Source organism: Dendropsophus ebraccatus, chromosome 5 (genome assembly GCF_027789765.1).
Source record: "Dendropsophus ebraccatus isolate aDenEbr1 chromosome 5, aDenEbr1.pat, whole genome shotgun sequence".
NCBI lineage: Eukaryota > Metazoa > Chordata > Amphibia > Anura > Hylidae > Dendropsophus > Dendropsophus ebraccatus.
In genome coordinates, this window is record NC_091458.1 from 13,907,748 (window position 1) to 13,929,122 (window position 21,375).

Consider the following 21,375-nt stretch of genomic DNA (forward strand, 5'->3'; position numbering starts at 1 on the left):
TACCAGTCATCTCCTCTGTCTCTAGGACTGGACCACCCTAGCCCACCCTCCCATTACCAGTCATCTCCTCTGTCTCTAGGACTGGACCACCCTAGCCCACCCTCCCATTACCAGTCATCTCCTCTGTCTCTAGGACTGGACTTCTAGTAATAAACTCCTCCTCACCGCCCTATAGGGACATATAGGCAGCTTAGAGACTTCTAACCTGCAGATAGTTTCCCTTTAAGCAAACACCTAAAACCTTTAAATCCATCCAAAGTATATTCTGGGGTCTGTGTGTATAGCCAAGGGCGGCATCCCCATGGGCCTTAATGCTCTATTAGTTATTGCAGACAATACTATTTATAATGAGTGTTACATTGCCCTCTAGTGGTAGGATGTGGTAACTGACACCAGGATAAGTACCCAGCTTTTATCTGCCGATTCTGAAAACCTTCCTGTCTCTACAGAGATGGATATGTCAATATCTGAAGACAGCTACGGCAGGAGTCTCCCGACCACCCCGAGTGCAAGACCTGGCGCTGAGAACATGGGCTCTGGGGAAATTGCCTGAAGGAGAGACTTAGACAGAGAAAGCCCATCACCGTCTATGGCTCCAAGACCGTACAGAGGTTCTCCTCCCTTTACTGAGTCACCAGCCTGACCATGGAGCAGGAGGTGGAGAATCAGCTGGTACCATACCCCGCTACCCACAACTGGAGATAGAAATGAGGGATAGGTATAGCGTTGGGCACTCCCGGGGGTTAGTAACAGTACCCGTGGTGGTGCCCAGGCCAGCATTATGGCTTCCTGTAGTGTCAGCCTCATAGTAAGGGATAACACACTGACCTGTTCCACCCTCCACTGCTGCTCTCAGCCACAATGATTGGCACAAGAGAAGGATGTCTGTGTGCAGGAGACCCCTGTTACTGATCACTACTCAGTGCTGCCCCCGCAGGCAAGGAGGTGCCTACCAATTTCTGTATCTCTACAGTGGACCATGTGATCCTACCATGGTCTTCAGTAAGAGCCAGCGTCCGGATTGCTCAGAATCTTCCATCTTGTTTAATCATACCACCTTCAACCAAGAAGCCTAGAACTATAATGTACCGCTCTCCCCAACTCTAGAACCATTATTGATCCCATCATGTTCTCAGACTCTCAACACAACCTCCAGAACCATTATTGATCACACCATATTCTCAGACTCTCAAGACAACTCTAGAACCATCATTGATCACATCAAGTTCTCAGACTCTCAACACAACCTCCAGAACCATTATTCATCACCTCAAGTTCTCGGACTCTCAAAACAACTCTAGAACCATTACTGATCCCATCATGTTCTCAGACTCTCAACACAACCTCCAGAACCATTATTGATCACACCATATTCTCAGACTCTCAAGACCACTCTAGAACAGTCATTGATCTCATCACGTTCTTGGACTCTGAAGACAACTCTAGAACCATTATTGATCACATCATGTTCTCTTAGATTCTCAAGACAACTCTAGAACCATAATTGATTAAATCAAGTCCAGACACATAAGATGCTAATAACTCCAAATCCCAGGACCTCCTCTAGCACACCACTGCTCCGAACCTTCAGACTGGCAATATACGGTGGACTTCATGGTCGTGTACACAGTCAAGGACTGGAGATACTATCTTTCAGAAAGATACAGTAGAACCTGTACGGGCCTCTGGGGTCTGACAACAAACATAACGTGGGGCCCCTGAACATGTAACAACATAACATGTATATACTTACTGACCACTAATCACTGCTGCCCCCTCCAAATGTACCAGAAAAATGGGGGCACCTCCACCGTACGGGGCTCATATGTCATCCATAGGGATTACTACTGTTTATATTCCCTTGTATGATATGATAGGCTCTAGTACCAAATCCTGAGGCTGCACTACTGAGACAGCGCTCAGTGTTGTCATGGAGACCGTATATGGGTTCAAATACTTTTTCACTGTAAATATTGCTGTGGATGATTTGGATCCACACAGTCTCCATGGTAACACATCCCCAGTGGTGCAGCCTCAGGCCTCGGGCCTGTAACTTCAAACAGGCTCAGTCTAGAAACAATGGATAGATGGCGCTAAAGATTCTCTGTGTTGCCCATAGCAACCAATCACAGCTCAGCTTTCATTTGATCAGAGCTAAAAGCTGAGCTGTGATTGGTTGCTATGGGCAACACAGAGAATCTTACAATAAATCTCCTCCAATTTTAATATTTTCAGCCCTGTATTATTTTCTTGTAAGAATTTTGCCATTTCCGCTATTACACTGGATCTGCTCCTTTAAGTATGTATTTGCTTATATAGCGCCCAATTAACTTCCAATTACATCTTAGATGACCTGTTTGACCCCCCCCCCCCCTCTTAATGCTGGGACTTATAGTTCCCCAGGAGCTGGTGGGTTACACAGATATACTGTAAGTTATTCCTGGACTAGACAAGTTCCCCCAGTTTTATATTTTATTTTTATACAGATGGGAGACTGGTGTTTTATATGGTCGTTGTGACACTTGTATCATTGTCAGGGAGGGTAGTTAAAGTGACAGGCACATCTAAAAAATTATCATTATTGTTTTTATAAATATTTAATATCATCTCATGTATTTTAGAAAATGATTGGTGTTTCCTGTCAGATCTGGAGTGAAGAAGCTGCTGCCGAGAGCAATAATGGATTTTCTGTACAGTCTGATGTCTGTCTGGTCTCTGATGTCAGATATGTCTGCTGCTTTATGAAGGACACCTGGCAGTGAGGTTGTGCGCTTACTCACCCGGGCTGATCCCTTTCCCATGCACCTGTGTTATTCCTTGTGCTGACGCTGTTCAGGTCCTCTTAGACGTAGATGTAATCGTGTCTATGACTAGAAGTCACTTTATTCTGTCTATATAAGAAGCTCACATAGAGATACAGAGATACATAAGACAGAGACTTCTGGCCTCAGCAAAGCTGCCACAGAGTCTGGGCAGTCACAAGGGTACCCGACAAGACCTGAACAGCGTCAGAACAAGGAAAGAACACCGTACCATGGCAGAACGATCAGCGCGGGTGAGTAAGCATACAAACTTACTGCTGGGGGATATTATAAATAAATGGAGCGATTATTTAATTTAAATAAATACATAAAATAAAGGATTTTTTCATACAAAAGTTGTACCATAGGATCATACTGCTACTAATACTAATAAAGAAGTGCAGCTCTGGGGTATAATACAGGATGTAATTCAGGATCAGTAATGTAATGTATATACACAGTGACCCCACCAGCAGAATAGTGAGTGCAGCTCTGGAGTATAATACAGGATGTAACTCAGGATCAGTAATGTAATGTATGTACACAGTGACCCCACCAGCAGAATAGTGAGTGCAGCTCTGGGGTATAATACAGGATGTAACTCAGGATCAGTAATGTAATGTATGTACACAGTGACCCCACCAGCAGAATAGTGATTCCAGCTCTGAAGTATAAGACAGGATGTAACTCAGGATCAGTAACCTTCTATCTGGCAGCGTTCGGCTGATATATTTCAGGCTTTTGCCGCTGTCATTATAAACAGATCATTGAAACTTCTGTATTTTTCTGAATTATATATTTTTTTTTTCAAATTCAAAATTTCAAAACAAATTAAGACATCATCATTTTAAGTTAAATAAATAAAGAAGTTAAATTTCGGCTTAAATACTGGAAGGTTCCTAGAAGACTCTGGGATTGGGAATATATTATAATCTAGATTTTATATAAAAAGTCCACTTTGTGCTGTCTGGGGCATTTGCGGCCTCCTCGATCACTTATCACGTGTTGTTCTGAACGGCGGCTCCAACCAAATACGGTAAATTCACATCCAATACACGACATGGGCCTCCGATACCAGGGACAGTCTCCCCCTGCACAACACCAAAGGGTCCATCCAAATACAGCGCCCCCTACTGTCACTCCACCCTCACAGGTAGTCATCCTCGCTGGACGGTGAGTTTGAACCTTCAGACTCTGAATCAGATGAGATTTGGGATTCGGCCCCGCTCATGTTCCAGACTTCGGGGGTGAACGTCTTACCCCAGCTACATGGATACCCCACAGACTTCAGGCAGCGGATTAAGTCTATGGCCAGATGCCAACGCTCCCTCTCAGTTCACTTGCTGCCTTTAGCCCCTCGTTGTTTGCTCATTGATGTCAGCATCTGGCTGATGTAGGAAGTCAACAGGTCGTCCATCTTGTAGCCCTGACAAGTAAGAGATTGGAAACTTAACATCCTTCATAGAAGTGATTACTGGTTCCACAAAACGCTAAATATTGGGACCATTGGGGTTCTGAACATAAGGCCCTTAACCTTCTGCTTCTTATTCTCTGCACTCCCTTTCCTCACTTTAATTAAATAAGGGAAAAAAAAAGTTTAAAAATAAAAGTATTTGAGGACTACTGTTTTGCCTTGAGGAGAACAAGTCTTCTAGGCAATGCTCCCTGGGAAAAAAAAGTATGCAAATGAGCTCTTCTAGAAGGAAAAATAAAAGCTCTCTCCAGTGACACCTGTAAGTAAGATTGCAGGGACAGGAGGTGACATAGAGATGACATAGAGAGTCTTACAAACCAGGCAATGCTCTCTGGGAAACATGTTATGCAAATTTTTTGTAGACTTATTATACAAAAAATGCTTGAAATAAAAAAAAAAAAAAATCAAAGGGCATGTTTCACCTAAATTTTACTTTACTAATTAGAGTAAGACACTAAATTTTTTTTTATTTCATTTCAATCTGTTTCTAATATTTAACTGTTATTTTTGTATTATTTATTCAATGTATATTGTTATGGGAGCTGCTAAGTTGCCTGAGCTATTTTTAACAGCATTTAGTGACATGATTTACAGCAAGACTCATGGACATAGATGACAATAGACAGACTTTTACTTTACTAATTAGAGTAAGACACTAAATTTTTTATTTTTTTATTTCAATCTGTTTCTATTATTTAACTGTTATGTTTGTATTATTTATTTAATGTATATTGTTATGGGATCTTGCCTGAGCTGTTTTTAACAGCATTTAGTAACATGCTTTACAGCAAGACTCATGGACATAGATGACAATAGGAAGACTCTGTCCCCCTGTGATGAATGTGAAACATTACTGAGCGTGCTCTGTGACATGGGAAGAGGTCATTCCACAGGGAGCTGCTATTGTCTCCTCTATCTACTAGTGTCACATGACGCTGCAGTGCTATAGAGATCACTTTACAGCAGCCTCCTCTTATCACTACAGACAGAACAGGAAGTCTCAGCGTAGTTTTAGCCCCAGTGGTGAGAATGGAAGCTGCACGATTCCAGGATTATTTTATAATATAGATAGAAAAATCAAAAAAATGCCACCAAAAATTCTTAAAAATATGTTTAACATAAAAACATTTAAGCAACCAGTCATTTTCTGATACATTCCCTTTAAGAGTACTTTTTTACCTTGAGGAGAAGCAATCTTATAGGCAATGCTGCCTGCAAAAATAGTATGCAAATTATCTATACATTAGCAGAACGAAGGCCTTGGGCCACCTATAGGTAGAGTTACAAGATAGGAGCTGGCGTATGGAGTCTTACATGCCAGGCAAAGCTCCCTGGGAAATAAATTATGCAAATTAGCTCTCCATCGGAAGAAATAAATCTCTCTCTCTAGTGACACCTACAGGTAGCATTGCAGCTGCAGGAGCTGGGGTAGAAATTGTTACAGGCCAGGTAATGTATGCCAGTTCCCTCTCTAGTGCCACCTATAGGTAAGACTGCAGAAGCAGGAATGGACTCACCAGCGAGGTCTCACACAGCAGTTTGCTGCCTCTCACCAGATTCCCAATAGTTATATGGAAGTAAGTGTTCCCGCTGCTCCAGTTAGAGATCTTTGTGAAGGGATGAGTGGCCAGAATGTCCTGCAAGAAACAACAGAGGCCGAGACTAGAGGAGCGATAGCACTACAAGTCACAGCAATCCTCCCAGGGAGGCAGCGACTTCATAGAGCCCAATTGTATTATATGTACTAACATGGCACACCTGGGGGCCTACTAGCATCATTGTAAGGGGGGGGGAGGGCGTTGTTTGTGTTTAGCCTCTTAGTCGCTGCAATAAAAGATTCCCATAGCATCTAAGGAGTAAAATGGCCGGGATCAGAGTTATCACCAATCCCGACCAGGGTGACCGCTATATAGTACAGCTGTAACCCACGTCACCATGATAACCTGTGAAAACTGCACAGCTACTTTAACCCTTTGTGACCCCATGATGTTTCAGTATGTTATGGGGTGGGAAGGGGTAAAACAGGCTCTATCTATGCCCATGGTATATGAGTAAGGACATGACCGTGCAGCTTCTATGGAGACCTTGGAGATAGAAGCCCCAGCTTTTTCCTGTTGGGTGGCAACAACTGCACTGTAAGCATTAGAGGGGTGAGGGACTGGCAGGAAACTGATGGAAAGGGCATAAAGGGGAAACACACACCAGACCATCTCCACCATAATGGGGGTCCAGGTGGATCTTCATGCTATGGGGCCTGCTGTCTTCTGTATTCTAACACATGGCCTGGGGCTAAAAGACCAACCTACAGACATTACCTTCGTCTTAGGATCGATCAAGCTGACGCCATGTTTGTTGATCGCTATGAGGAGGATCTCAGGAAAGTGCGGCTCAGTGGTTTGCTGGGGAAAAAAGTATGAAAAGTTATTCCTGGACTCATTAACTATAACTTCTCCACCTGCGAAGGCCTTCGGCAAACCCAAGGCTGACTCTGGGGTCACTTTAAGAACAGAACACAGTCGGTCATTAATCAACATAGGATTTCTTATGGTTTTATAAAGCACTATAGATCTCAGCTTCAGAGTGTTAAAGGGGTATTCTACTCAAATGTAATGTTTGCGATGTAGCTGCTCATGGTGAGACTAACAATTCCTTCCATACTTGTTATTATCTATTCAGTCTCCTTCCCCCAGTTCTGAGCTGCTGCTTTCTGCTGAAGACACAAAAATCTGTGTGTGATCCTTTCTCTATGTCTCCCCTTCCACCCCCCTCCCTTCTGAGACGGCTTATGTAAACAAGTCCCTGGCTGGCTGTATCTGCAACATTGTAGCTTTTTTGTAATGCTGGGAGGGTTATTCTGAGGTCAGGTTGCTGATGAACTCACTGTGATTAACCCTCCCAGCATTACAAAGAAGCTACAATGTTGCAGATAAAGGTTGCCAGGGACTTGTTTACATTAGCCGTCTCAGAAGGGAGGGGGAGACGGAGAGAGAGGCTCACACACAGATTTTTGTGTCTTCACCAGAAAGTAGGAGCTCAGAACTGGGGGAGGGAGACTGAATAGATAATAACAAGTATGGAAGGAGTTGTTAGACTCACCATGGGCGGCGACATATCAAAAGTTATGTTGGAGTGGAATACCCCTTTAATGTGGGTGGAAGAAAGTAGAAATGGGAGGTAACTTTGGGGTCAGACATTGTGAACTGAAGATAGCGCCAAAAGCCTTAATCCTCACAACCATTAAGAAGTGCGTCTTACCTTCACCTCGAAGAAAGCCGACCCGAACGTTGGCCACTTGTAGATAATCTTCAGAAAGGCCACCTTGGCTTCCTCCCGCGTCTTCCCGGCGTGTTTATTGAAGTAGGCGATAATGGACTGTAGGATGGAACCAGGTATCAGTGATGGCTGCCATATTAGGTACCTACAACCACCATATTGGTCTGTGTCTACCTATGGAGGAGAACAGGGATGGGGAACCTGAGGCCCTCCTGGTGTTGGAGAACTACAACTCCCATCATGCCTGGACAGCCAGAACCTCATCTTCCCCATCCCTGATGTAGCAGCGGCCATGAGAGATGTCACTTCCTGCCCATCTTATTATGGGGGTGCTCCCGATTCTGATCCCACCATATACATGATAATGGATCTGTGTATACTCACCCGCTTCCAGTCGTCTGGATTTAACTGGCGGATTAGGTCTTGGGGGACCAGCTCCTTCAGCATCTTGGGGATGTTGGGGAAGTAGGATTTGTCATCCTCATACTTGACTCTGTAGATGAGAGCGGCCAGCTGGAGGACGTCCTCCCGGGTGCACTTGTGGTAACCGCGCAGGTACTTGGGAAGTTCCTGGAACAAGGACATTGTATAATATTAATTTATATGGAGCCACATTGGTCCCTGTCCCCAATAGGGGTCACAATCTGACGTCCACATTAACCTACAGTAACGTTTGGAAGAACAAACAAAATCATTGCAGATGTTTCTCTAATGAGAACCCAGAGCCCAGCGATACAACCATACTAACTACTAAGGCACCATCATAACCATAACGGAAAATATTATAGGGGTTGTTCACCCCAAAACATTTCTTTCAAATAAACTGGTGCCAGAGATTTGTAATTTACTTCTATTAAAAAATCTCCAGTCTTCCAGAAATTATCAGCTGCTGTATGTCCTGCAGGAAATGGTATATTCTATCCATTCTGACACAGTGCTCTCTGCTGCCACCTCTGTCCATGTCAGGAACAGTCCAGAGCAGGAGTGGTTATATATGGGGATTTGCTGCTGCTCTGGACAGTTCCTGACATGGACAGAGGTGGTAGCAGAGAGCACTGTGTCAGACTGGAGAGAATACACCACTTCCTGCAGGACATACAGCAGCTGATAAGTGCTCGAAAAGTGGAGATTTTTTTTAAATAAAAGTAAATCTCTGGCACTTTCTGGCACCACTTCATTTAATAGAAAATAAAATTGTAAACTACCCCTTTAAGCAGCGTGTCTACAGGACTACAACAAACTATACCTGGTAGTAGTGGAAGATGGAATCGGCCATCGAGTCCTTTCCAGGAACTGTATTGGTCCATAGTTTTTTCATAAAGAACACTTGATAGGTGAGAGAAGGCACAATACCTGCAATACACAAGGAAAGACCCACATAATAACAGTGTACTAAGGTCTATGGACCATGTTCTACATAGGAGCAGTATTATAGTAGTTATATTCCTGTATATAGGGGGCAGTATTATAGTAGTTATATTCTTGTATATAGGGGGCAGTATTATAGTAGTTATATTCTTGTATATAGGGACAGTATTATAGTAGTTATATTCTTGTATATAGGAGCAGTATTGTAGTAGTTATATTATTGTATATAGGGGCAGTATTATAGTAGTTATATTCTTGTGTATAGGAGCAGTATTATAGTAGCTATATTCTTGTATATAAGAGCAGTATTATAGTAGTTATATTCTTGTATATAGGAGCAGTATTATAGTAGTTATATGCACAAGCAGGTAGATGTGTTGGCACTATCAAAATCCCGTGGTAATCTGAGGCTGTTTCAGTGTGCAGAAAAACTCTATGTGATGGGGAGCGCTGTAAACTTAAAAGCTGAGTACTTTCAGCAACGTGACAGCATCCCAGTGGTGCTCAGCGTACATGAGAAAACAGTTCATTTAATCAGCACAAGCCATTGAGAAAGAACAAACCAGCGGCACTCACCGGATGGATGCATAAATGGTGATTTATTGATGCAATGTCATCAAGCAGGTAACTTCAGGGCAGGGGGAGACAAGTCCAGGGGGTGCTGGGCACCGTGGCAACAGCCGTTTCGCGGGTTAACTTTCCCGCTTCATCTGGCCAGATGAAGCGGGAAAGTTAACCCGCGAAACGGCTGTTGCCACGGTGCCCAGCACCCCCTGGACTTGTCTCCCCCTGCCCTGAAGTTACCTGCTTGATGACATCGCATCAATAAATCACCATTTATGCATCCATCCGGTGAGTGCCGCTGGTTTGTTCTTTCTCAATGGCTTGTGCTGATTATAGTAGTTATATTCCTGTATATAGGAGCAGTATTATAGTAGTTATATTCTTGTATATAGGAGGCGGTATTATAGTAGTTATATTCCTGTATATAGGAGCAGTATTATAGTAGTTATATTCTTGTATATAGGAGCAGTATTATAGTAGTTATATTCCTGTATATAAGAGCAGTATTATAGTAGTTATATTCTTGTATATAGGAGCAGTATTATAGTAGTTATATTCTTGTATATAGGAGCAGTATTATAGTAGTTATATTCTTGTATATAGGAGCAGTATTATAGTAGTTATATTCTTGTATATAGGAGCAGTATTAGAGTAGTTATATTCCTGTATATAGGAGCAGTATTATAGTAGTTATATTCCTGTATATAGGGAGCAGTATTATAGTAGTTATATTCTTGTATATAGGGGGAAGTATTATATTAGTTATATTCCTGTATATAGGAGCAGTATTCTTACCATCCTTGGATGGACGGGCTTTCTTTATCCAGTCTGTCAGATGTCGAACAAAATCAAAGAAAAAGTCACCTTCTGGGACACTTATCACCTTAAAAAAAAAAAAAGATAAATATCAGAGAACATGGATTACGTTAATAACACAAGTCTGGGGGTAACTAGAAAAATACAAATTGGAACTAATTATAAATATTTTAGGTAGATTTTTTTTATATATCCTATACTATACCCGTATAAATTAGGATACGGCTGCAGTATATGTGATTTCTGCCTGGCATGATGTATAAATTATTCATATGTAATATTTATTTACTGACCCCTGTATTGTAATGTTGTTGTTTTTATTTGTGTGTTTTTTATTGCATTGCTTTTATTAGTAGAGTTGATGCTGAGAGAGCCAGATAACCTAATTTCATCCCCGGCCTCCTCCTCCTCGCTCAGTTCTTACCTTATCGGAGATCTTTACAAACAGACTGAAGCCTTCTGGGGATTTCAGAAGCAGCCGGTTAGCAATATCTTGGCAGAAGTCCTTGGCTTTGGTGCTTGACTCCACTTCAAACGCCTGTAAGATAAGAAGCAGTGTGAACGTCCACGGCGACACTTTGGGATAATATTCTATCTTGCTATGTCTAATGGGCACAAAGCTGGGAAAAAAACCAGACCGATCCCATCAGCTGAAATACAGTGATGCTTTGTAATCCATAGAAGATGCTGGAAATGGGTCCAGGTCTGTCCTAGATGGAGGGGAAGAAACGTGACCGGACAGCTCTACAATTCCATAGATCAGCTCTACTTCATATACTGAATTGTTGCATCTAGATATTTATACACACAGCAGCAGAATAGTGAGTGCAGCTCTGGAGTATACTACACAATGTAACTCAGGATCAGTAATGTAATGTATGTACACAGTGACCTCACCAGCAGAATAGTGAGTGCAGCTCTGGAGTACAATACACAATGTAACTCAGGATCAGTAATGTAATGTAAGTATATATGTGGTGAGCCCCCGTGGTGCTATAGCGGAGGTACGGCCAGTCACTTGCTAGATGGTGAGGTGTGTTGCCACTTCTGTGGTAGTTGGCTGAGATGTAGCCGGACCCTGAGATTTCGGGTTGTGACGCCAGTGCCAGTTGGGCACACAGGTATGGTGGTACACCTGATTTTATTTTAAAGGGCCGGATATACCTTGTTCCCCTGTGGTCAGTGACCTGCAGGGCTGCTACGGGGTCCCTTGGGTTGTTATCACGGTGGGCCGGAGTGGTGTAGTGACCCTCCCGGACTATCGGTACCATCACCCACAGAAAGGGGAAATGTCCCAAGGATGTAGTTTACACTGTGTCTGTGTGGGATGAAGAATCACAGAGTCTCTTTATCTTAAATAATATCTTGTTTACTTTGAAAGTTCTGGTGTACAGCAGAACATACAGCTGTGCATATATTGACAGGATGCGTTTCTCTTGAGAAAACACTTGATAATACACTTGATACACGCGGTAGCAAACTTGGTAATACAGGATCCGGTTCTGTGATAGGAGTATAGTGAGGAGTATAGTCGTGCTGACTAAGTTGCATGTTGGGAGATACAAAGAATCAGTGGAGCAGAGAGGAGGATGTCGTGAGAGTCCCAACCCAAGTAGTACTGGGATGTTGGAGGATGAGATAGAAGAATACTTTAGAAGAAACGAAAGAGAATACTTGTGCCTGTGTTTTGACTTGTGGGTCTTTGCACCACCTTATGCCGACCAGTGTTGGGTGACCCGTCCTATGAGGGTGACACAAGCCCCAGACCCTTTTACCTAGGATGAGCTGAATGCTGAAGGTTCCCTGCTGACAACTGCGCTGCGAGATAGAGGTCCTAGGCTCTATCCGGATCAGTTTCTAGCTTACTGCTGTCTGTGGATACTGTCCTGCTCTGTGACTCTCCTAGTCAACTGTGTGGGTTGAGGTTGTCTCTGACTTGTCCTCTCCTGTAGGAGTTTAGCACTGCATAGTGTTGTGCAGAGCAAGCTGAGGAGAAAGTGTTAGCTATGTCTTGCTTCCTACCCATACAGGAACCTGACTAAGACTACCTCTTTTGGGTAGAGGGGACCTGGCAGAGGACCAGGGCCCAAAGGGACCACTGTAGGGAGCGTTCTAGCTTGCATCCTTCCCCTACAACGTCCAACATAAAAGACCTTCACACTTCCTCTACCCATGTGACTTCCTATCTTCAGTGTATCTAAGCTGTTAGTGGGTGAAAAGTGCGTAAGAAGAAGTAAAGTGAGAGATGATAGGACAGAAGAAGAAGATACTCCCATAGGTTCACAGATCCAATCCAACACCCATGGTAGGACACCACATGTACACAGTGACCCCACCAACAGAATAGTGAGTGCAGCTCTGGAGTATAATACAGGCTGTAATTCAGGATCAGTAATGTAATGTATGTACACAGTGACCCCGCCAGCAGAATAGTGAGTGCAGCTCCGGAGTATAATCAGGATAGGGTAGGGACATTACATTATGTAGTGTATTAATACTGTATATATGTTTACCCTTTCCTTACCTCATCTGTGTCATCGGGGAAGTACACTTTGTGGAATATTTGAGTAGTTTTATGTTGGATGGCCTCTACTTCAACCAGATGTGGTGGATACTTTCTGGAGCCATTCCTGAAAAAAAACTTGGATTAGGAACTTGTAAATGCGATTTAAAGGCATCTTCCCATTCTATCATTGGATTAGGAACCTTCTTTTTTGATGATCAGAGGTGAAGAGGCTCAGTAGGGTCCCTTACCGGAGCGCTCTCTGCAGCCGGTGCATACAGTCTGCCGCCAGGACGTGCTGCTTCCGGGACTGGATGAACCTCTGGATGTGCGGTAGTAGGATATTGCTGGGCGGAAAGAGGCCAGTGGCCAACCATAGCAGCTCCCAGCCCTTCTCCTCACTGTACCTGAGATCACATGGTCAGCATTATAGAGAGATCAATACATCCTCACGTATTCAGAGATTGTCTGACAACTATGGATTTTTAAGAGAATCTCTGGCAGACACCTATTAACAAGCTGAGGTGGAGACTGCCTACAAAGAGTGTCCCTCCCTTGGAGGATCCGACATATCCATCATTTACATGGGCAGCCCAGTATTTTTCAATGAGTTACATGTAATTCTTCCCTTCTCCACTGGAGGGCACTGCAAAGGAACTGCACACTTATTTCCAGGTCATCCCAGGTGTCTGATTCTCAGCGAGCACTATAAACTTTATGATTTGTAATTCGGAACACACAGTCCATATGAATACATAACCCACAGACTGCAGCCAATTGTCAGTGACCACAGTTGTAGGAAATCCCAGTAATCAGCTCATTTTTAGGGGATCCGTCTTACAAAAGGGAGAACCTCTATAAAGGATTTAAAGGGGTATTCCACTCAAACATAACTTTTGATATGTTACTGTCCATGGTGAGACTAACAATTCCTTCCATACTTGTTATTATCTACTCAGTCTCCTTCCCCTAGTTCTGAGCTGCTGCTTTCTGCTGAAGACATAAAAATCTGTGTGTGTGAGCTTTTCTCTCTGTCACCCCCTCCTCCCCTCTCCCTTCTGAGACAGCTGATGTAAACAAGTCCCTGGCAGGCTTTATCTGCAACATTGTAGCTTCTTTGTGATGCTGGTGGATAAGTTGTTCATCAGCAACTGGACCTCAGATTAACCCTCCCAGCTTTAAAAAGAAGCTACAATGTTGCAGATAAACACCTGCCAGGGACTTGTTTACATCAGCCGTCTCAGAAGGAAGGGGGGAGGAGGGGGAGACAGAGAGAAAAGCTCACACACAGATTTTTGTGTCTTCAGCAGATAGCAGCAGCTGAGAACTGGGGGAAGGAGACTGAATAGATAATAACAAATATGGAAGGTATTGTTAGTCTCAACATGGGCAGCAACATATCAAAAGTTATGAGTGTAATTCCCCTTTAAAGTAATGAATATCATAATATCACGAAGGGGACATCACTGGCAGTAGACACTCACTTGATGTGGTTCTCCGTGAGCTGCTTGAGGACCTGACAGTAGATCTCGTCCTTCAGGGGTTCTGCTTTTAAGGCACCTTCAAAGATTTGATCAGTCAGCTCGTTGACTGAGCGCATACGCTTAGAGGGGTAGTCTCCCATATACTTCAAGATAGGTGGAGGGGACGAGTCAAGGATCATCAGAAGTAGTGACACAGTCAGATATCTCAGGACACCCCATTTCCATACATGCAGTTTGGAAATATTAGGGTGTGGAGGACACACCCCACTATTGGTATTAGCTTCTTTTGAGGTCAAAGTAGGAATAGGAAATGTACATCAAATGGTGGATGGGGATGGAGCAGGCTGAGGCGCTGAGCCTGCTCCATACAAGGCGGATATTGGCTGCTGTCCACAGCTACACACAGATAACTCAGGTCCCGGCCATTTGACCCCCTAGATATTACAGCCAATAGTGACCACAGCATCTAGGTGGTTAGATGCCAGGAGCTGCACCTGTCATCTGATACTACCCCCGCCCCCTTGCTCCCTCTTCCCATGTGACTTACTTTCAGGATGCTGATTGGTTGACTGCCATGTTTGTGCTTCTGTATTGGGAGATAATGTAAACAAAGGTACACTGCAATACACAAGCATTGCAGAGTACTGTACACCGCAATACACAAGCATTGCCGAGTACTGTACACCGCAATACACAAGCATTGCAGAGTACTGTACACTGCAATACACAAGCATTGCCGAGTACTGTACACCGCAATACACAAGCATTGCCGAGTACTGTACACCGCAATACACAAGCATTGCAGAGTACTGTACACCACAATACACAAGCATTGCCGAGTACTGTACACCGCAATACACAAGCATTGCAGAGTACTGTACACCGCAATACACAAGCATTGCAGAGTACTGTACACTGCAATACACAAGCATTACAGAGTACTGTACACCGCAATACACAAGCATTGCAGAGTACTGTACACTGCAATACACAAGCATTACAGAGTACTGTACACCGCAATACACAAGCATTGCAGAGTACTGTACACTGCAATACACAAGCATTGCAGAGCAGTGTACACTGCAATAAACAAGCATTGCAGAGCACTGTACACTGCAATACACAAGCATTGCAGAGCACTGTACACTGCAATACACAAGCATTGCAGAGTACTCTGCACTGCGATAAGCAAAAATTGCAGTGTACTCTACACTGCAACAAACAAGCATTGCAGAATACTGTACACTGCAATACACAAGGATTGCAGAATACTATACACTGCAATGCACAAGCATTGCAGAGTACTGTACACTGCAATACACAAGGATTGCAGAATACTGTACACTGCAATACACAAGCAGTGCAGAGTACTGTGCACTGCAATAAACAAAAAATGCAGTGTACAGTACACAAATTCAGATGACCCCCCCATAGAAGTTTCCTAAGGGGCTAAAGATGTGTAAGTACAAGTGGTTCTATAAAAAATGGCCTCCATACTGTTCTGCTGATGGTAAAATAGGAATGTTATGGGTCTCAGCTAAAAAGCAGTAATAAAACAAAAGTGAAAAACTTAAAGGGGTTAAAGGACAAGTCCACGGTTAGACACTCTCATAGCAAAGGTCAGGATTAGCTCACGCCGGAGTCGCACCGCAGGTAAAGGATATCGATGAAGGCCATGCAGGCCTCCTGGGACAGCTCGTCGCTCATCAGCACCTTCCTCAGGAGCGCCTGCTTGATGGGCTCCCGGGTGTAACACCACAGCTTGTCCTTCCCCCGGTTCTTGGTGATCATGACGCGGCTCAGGGTGTGCTTCGGTGGTGCCCTGAGGAGGAAATCAGAACTGATAACCGAGAGCATGGATCAGAATGATCGGCTACAGCACTGTGACTAGCTCTGATATGGGGGGCACTGTGACTAGCTCTGATATGGGGGGCACTGTGACTAGCTCTGATATGGGGGCACTGTGACTAGCTCTGATATGGGGGGCACTGTGACTAGCTCTGATATGGGGGGCACTGTGACTAGCTCTGATATGGGGGGCACTGTGACTAGCTCTGATATGGGGGGCACTGTGACTAGCTCTGATATGGGGGGCACTGTGACTAGCTCTGATATGGGGGGGCACTGTGACTAGCTCTGATATGGGGGGGGGCACTGTGACTAGCTCTGATATGGGGGGGGGCACTGTGACTAGCTCTGATATGGAGGCACTGTGACTAGCTCTGATATGGGGGGGGCACTGTGACTAGCTCTGATATGGGGGGGCACTGTGACTAGCTCTGATATGGGGGCACTGTGACTAGTTCTGATATGGGGGGCACTGTGACTAGCTCTGATATGGGGGCACTGTGACTAGCTCTGATATGGGGGGCACTGTGACTAGCTCTGATATGGGGGGCACTGTGACTAGCTCTGATATGGGGGGGCACTGTGACTAGCTCTGATATGGGGGGGGCACTGTGACTAGCTCTGTTATGGGGGGGGGCACTGTGACTAGCTCTGATATGGGGGGGGCACTGTGACTAGCTCTGATATGGAGGCACTGTGACTAGCTCTGATATGGGGGGGCACTGTGACTAGCTCTGATATGGGGGGGCACTGTGACTAGCTCTGATATGGGGGCACTGTGACTAGTTCTGATATGGGGGGCACTGTGACTAGCTCTGATATGGGGGGCACTGTGACTAGCTCTGATATGGGGGCACTGTGACTAGCTCTGATATGGGGGGCACTGTGACTAGCTCTGATATGGGGGGGCACTGTGACTAGCTCTGATATGGGGGGGGGCACTGTGACTAGCTCTGATATGGGGGCACTGTGACTAGTTCTGATATGGGGGGCACTGTGACTAGCTCTGATATGGGGGCACTGTGACTAGTTCTGATATGGGGGGCACTGTGACTAGCTCTGATATGGGGGCACTGTGACTAGCTCTGATATGGGGGAGCACTATGACTAGCTCTGATATGGGGGCACTATGACTAGCTCTGATATGGGGGGCACTGTGACTAGCGCTGATATGGGGGAGCACTGTGACTAGCTCTGATATGGGGGGGGGCACTGTGACTAGCTCTGATATGGGGGCACTGTGACTAGCTCTGATATGGGGGAGCACTATGACTAGCTCTGATATGGGGGGGCACTGTGACTAGCTCTGATATGGGGGAGCACTATGACTAGCTCTGATATGGGGGCACTATGACTAGCTCTGATATGGGGGGCACTGTGACTAGCTCTGATATGGGGGGGCACTGTGACTAGCTCTGATATGGGGGAGCACTGTTACTAGCTCTGATATGGGGGGGGCACTGTGACTAACTCTGACATGGGGGCACTGTGACTAGCTCTGATATGGGGGCACTGTGACTAGCTCTGATATGGGGGGGGGCACTGTGACTAGCTCTGATATGGGGGGGGCACTGTGACTAGATCTGATATGGGGGGCACTGTGACTAGCTCTGATATGGGGGGGGGCACTGTGACTAGTTCTGATATGGGGGGCACTGTGACTAGCTCTGATATGGGGGGGCACTGTGACTAGCTCTGATATGGGGGGCACTGTGACTAGCTCTGATATGGGGGGGGCACTGTGACTAGCTCTGATATGGGGGAGCACTGTGACTAGCTCTGATATGGGGGGCACTGTGACTAGCTCTGATATGGGGGCACTGTGACTAGCTCTGATATGGGGGGGCACTGTGACTAGCTCTGATATGGGGGGGGGCACTGTGACTAGCTCTGATATGGGGGGGCACTGTGACTAGCTCTGATATGGGGGGGCACTGTGACTAGCTCTGATATGGGGGCACTGTGACTAGCTCTGATATGGGGGCACTGTGACTAGCTCTGATATGGGGGGCACTGTGACTAGCTCTGATATGGAGGCACTGTGACTAGCTCTGATATGGGGGCACTGTGACTAGCTCTGATATGGGGGGGGCACTGTGACTAGCTCTGATATGGGGGCACTGTGACTAGCTCTGATATGGGGACACTGTGACTAGCTCGGATATGGGGGGGGCACTGTGACTAGCTCTGATATGGGGGGCACTGTGACTAGCTCTTATATGGGCGGCACTGTGACTAGCTCTGATATGGCGGCACTGTGACTAGTTCTGATATGGCGGCACTGTGACTAGCTCTGATATGGGGGGCACTGTGACTAGCTCCGATATGGGGGGCACTGTGACTAGCTCTGATATGGGGGGAGCACTGTGACTAGCTCTGATATGGGGGGACACTGTGACTAGCTCTGATATGGGGGGACACTGTGACTAGCTCTGATATGGGGGGGCACTGTGACTAGCTCTGATATGGGGGCACTGTGACTAGTTCTGATATGGGGGCACTGTGACTAGCTCTGATATGGGGGCACTGTGACTAGCTCTGATATGGGGGGGGCACTGTGACTAGCTCTTATATGGGCGGCACTGTGACTAGCTCTGATATGGGGGGGCACTGTGACTAGTTCTGATATGGCGGCACTGTGACTAGCTCTGATATGGGGGAAGCACTGTGACTAGCTCTGATATGGGGGGACACTGTGACTAGCTCTGATATGGGGGGACACTGTGACTAGCTCTGATATGGGGGGGCACTGTGACTAGCTCTGATATGGGGGCACTGTGACTAGCTCTGATATGGGGGGACACTGTGACTAGCTCTGATATGGGGGGACACTGTGACTAGCTCTGATATGGGGGGGCACTGTGACTAGCTCTGATATGGGGGCACTGTGACTAGCTCTGATATGGGGGGACACTGTGACTAGCTCTGATATGGGGGGACACTGTGACTAGCTCTGATATGGGGGCACTGTGACTAGCTCTGTTATGGGGGGCACTGTGACTAGCTCTGATATGGGGGGCACTGTGACTAGCTCTGATATGGAAAACAACACCCCAATTGGATAGCATGGGAATTTTTTATTACCAGCAAGCGTGATGCAGTGCAGTATAATAGTATAGCAGCTTATGTTAATTTTTTTTAATGAACAGCAATGTGTGACTTTGCATTATTGTAAACTGGGATAGAGCTCAGTATACAGACAAACTTTATTATTGTGCTATAAAAACAGAAATCCATTCAAACAGCAGTGTATATCGCTGGATAAGAGTGTATACACCATCTGTATATATGCATCTTTAGGTATATTGCTGGATAAGAGTGTATACACCGTCTGTATATATGCATCTTTAGGTATATTGCTGGATAAGAGTGTATACACCGGCTGTATATATGCATCTTTAGGTATATAGCTGAGTAACACAATAGGTTGTACCAGAAGGAAAAGCCAGCTCTGCTCCATCCCAGCCACAATACAATGTATCCTGACTATATACTGAGACTTTCTAACCTGAAGTAATCGTAGGAGAATTCCTCCAGTGTGTACGGCTTCACCTTCTCCTCCTGCTCCAGGGTGGTCATCTGGACTGTCCGCACGACATCCTGCTTCTGGTCTGGAGTCATGGTCACCAGTGTCTGGATAAGAGAGAAAGCGGCCATCTAGTTTCCTGCAGTATAATACAGCTGACTCACCTGTCCTCTAGGAATAATGAGACGACTCTGCTCATCATGTCCCAGTCTATACAGCAAAGGTGAATAATCTATACTTTTTGGTTTTGGTGATACATTTCCCTTGGTGGAACCCAACACGTTGGAAGTACCCAAGCAGTAATATAAAAATAGACAAATTCTTATATATTGTATCTTATTCCTAGAGGTTTCAGTATGTTTGTGCTAAAAAATAGTAAGGCTGGGTTCATACTGCGTTTATGCATCTGTTTTGATATGTTTTTCCATTGATGTGGTCGACCTTGTTTTGAGTACGCTTAAAAAAACAAATGCGTTTCGATTCATATTTTGAACCGTTTTTTTTCAAGGTGAAAGTCGAAGGAAAAACAGACAAAAACCATCAGTTTTTTTATCAGTTTTTTTTTTGCATAAAAAGGATGAAAAAACAGATTGCAAAAACGCAGTGGTAACCCAGCCTAACACAATTATATCCAAAAACTGTAATGAAGAAACAAGCTGGAACGTACCACGATCTCGGAGGGGGGTTTAGTGACGCTTGGCATGACATACACACTCTCTGTTGGAAAGTCTCCTTTTTGCTTGGTCCTCTCATTGTAGCCGTGGGCCCAGCCGGAGTTCATGATGGACTCCCCAGTGTCCTGGTCCAAGATGATCAGGTCTCCCTTCTGGAAACTAAGGAATCCGGAATTTTCTCCGGCTACAAAAGCCAAAAACAAGAAGACAAAATCAGAAGGAAATAGCTCGGTAGTGATAGGTGTGAGGTAGTAGATGCAGCTGCAACAAGTACTGAATCAAATCATCCGCTGTTCCCATACTTCATATTATAATTCAACTGAACAAGAGGTGTAACTTGATTATCTAATAATGATGAGATGACTCTGCTCACTGTGTCCTAGTCTATATAGCAAAGCTGCACAACACAGGAAGTTTAAAATAAAGATCTGGCTTTGGTCATACACTATAAGGCTATGTTCACACTACGTATATTTTCGTAAAACTACGGATGCAATCGGCAACAACGGCTGTGATTAATACGAAAATATACATTACATTGCTGTCTATGGAATCCCGGACATGGTATACACTCCGGCTGGGATCCCTAGCGGCGCCGCGAGAAACTAACATTTAATGAATAGCGGCCGCAGAAAACCCTGTCAGTGCACACTATGGAGCGTGCAGCTCCGTCCGTAGATGATCTTTTCTGAGTGCGGCCGTTCCGTGAACCGGCCGGGTCATGGAACGGCCGGTCTCTTACGAGGTCTGAACATGGCCTAATGGGAACCCAACTTGTTGGAAGAACCCATTTATATTTAGAAAATATATAAATTCTTATAGCTTTGATCACCCCTGTTGGTAATGAGATGACTCTGCTTACTGTGCCCCAGTCTATGCAGAAAAGCAGATGAAAAAAAATATATATATTAAAATCATCCAATTTTCAAAAAATAAAAAATAAAATAATAATAATTTCTATTATTCTTCCCCTTTACATTGTCTCTACAGCCTGAAATGGAATCTCCTGCCTATTATAGTACAAGAGAACAGCACAGGAAAATA

At 44.9% G+C, this 21,375-nt stretch overlaps 2 protein-coding genes across 4 annotated transcripts in view; one reads left to right on the forward strand and one right to left on the reverse strand.

Moving 5' to 3' along the window:
• GDPD4 (glycerophosphodiester phosphodiesterase domain containing 4) overlaps positions 1-3,157 on the forward strand; it is a 57,095-nt gene extending 53,938 nt beyond the window's left edge. Inside the window, exon 16 of the mRNA XM_069969538.1 lies at positions 450-3,157. Coding sequence (XP_069825639.1) covers positions 450-553 — 104 coding nt within the window. The 3' untranslated portion in view covers positions 554-3,157. The remainder of the gene's footprint in view (positions 1-449) is intronic.
• Positions 3,158-3,616: 459 nt separating this feature from the next.
• Positions 3,617-21,375, reverse strand: part of MYO7A (myosin VIIA) — a 121,776-nt gene continuing 104,017 nt past the window's right edge. For all 3 annotated transcript variants that reach the window (XM_069969537.1, XM_069969536.1, XM_069969535.1), the window contains 14 exons: positions 20,325-20,515; positions 19,640-19,764; positions 15,948-16,105; positions 14,284-14,437; positions 13,051-13,206; positions 12,821-12,926; positions 10,721-10,834; positions 10,276-10,363; positions 8,795-8,901; positions 7,933-8,118; positions 7,531-7,647; positions 6,591-6,674; positions 5,793-5,912; positions 3,617-4,227 (listed from right to left, as the gene is read on the reverse strand). In XM_069969537.1, the coding sequence (XP_069825638.1) occupies positions 4,138-4,227; positions 5,793-5,912; positions 6,591-6,674; positions 7,531-7,647; positions 7,933-8,118; positions 8,795-8,901; positions 10,276-10,363; positions 10,721-10,834; positions 12,821-12,926; positions 13,051-13,206; positions 14,284-14,437; positions 15,948-16,105; positions 19,640-19,764; positions 20,325-20,515 (1,796 nt within the window). In that variant the 3' untranslated portion in view covers positions 3,617-4,137. The remainder of the gene's footprint in view (positions 4,228-5,792; positions 5,913-6,590; positions 6,675-7,530; positions 7,648-7,932; positions 8,119-8,794; positions 8,902-10,275; positions 10,364-10,720; positions 10,835-12,820; positions 12,927-13,050; positions 13,207-14,283; positions 14,438-15,947; positions 16,106-19,639; positions 19,765-20,324; positions 20,516-21,375) is intronic.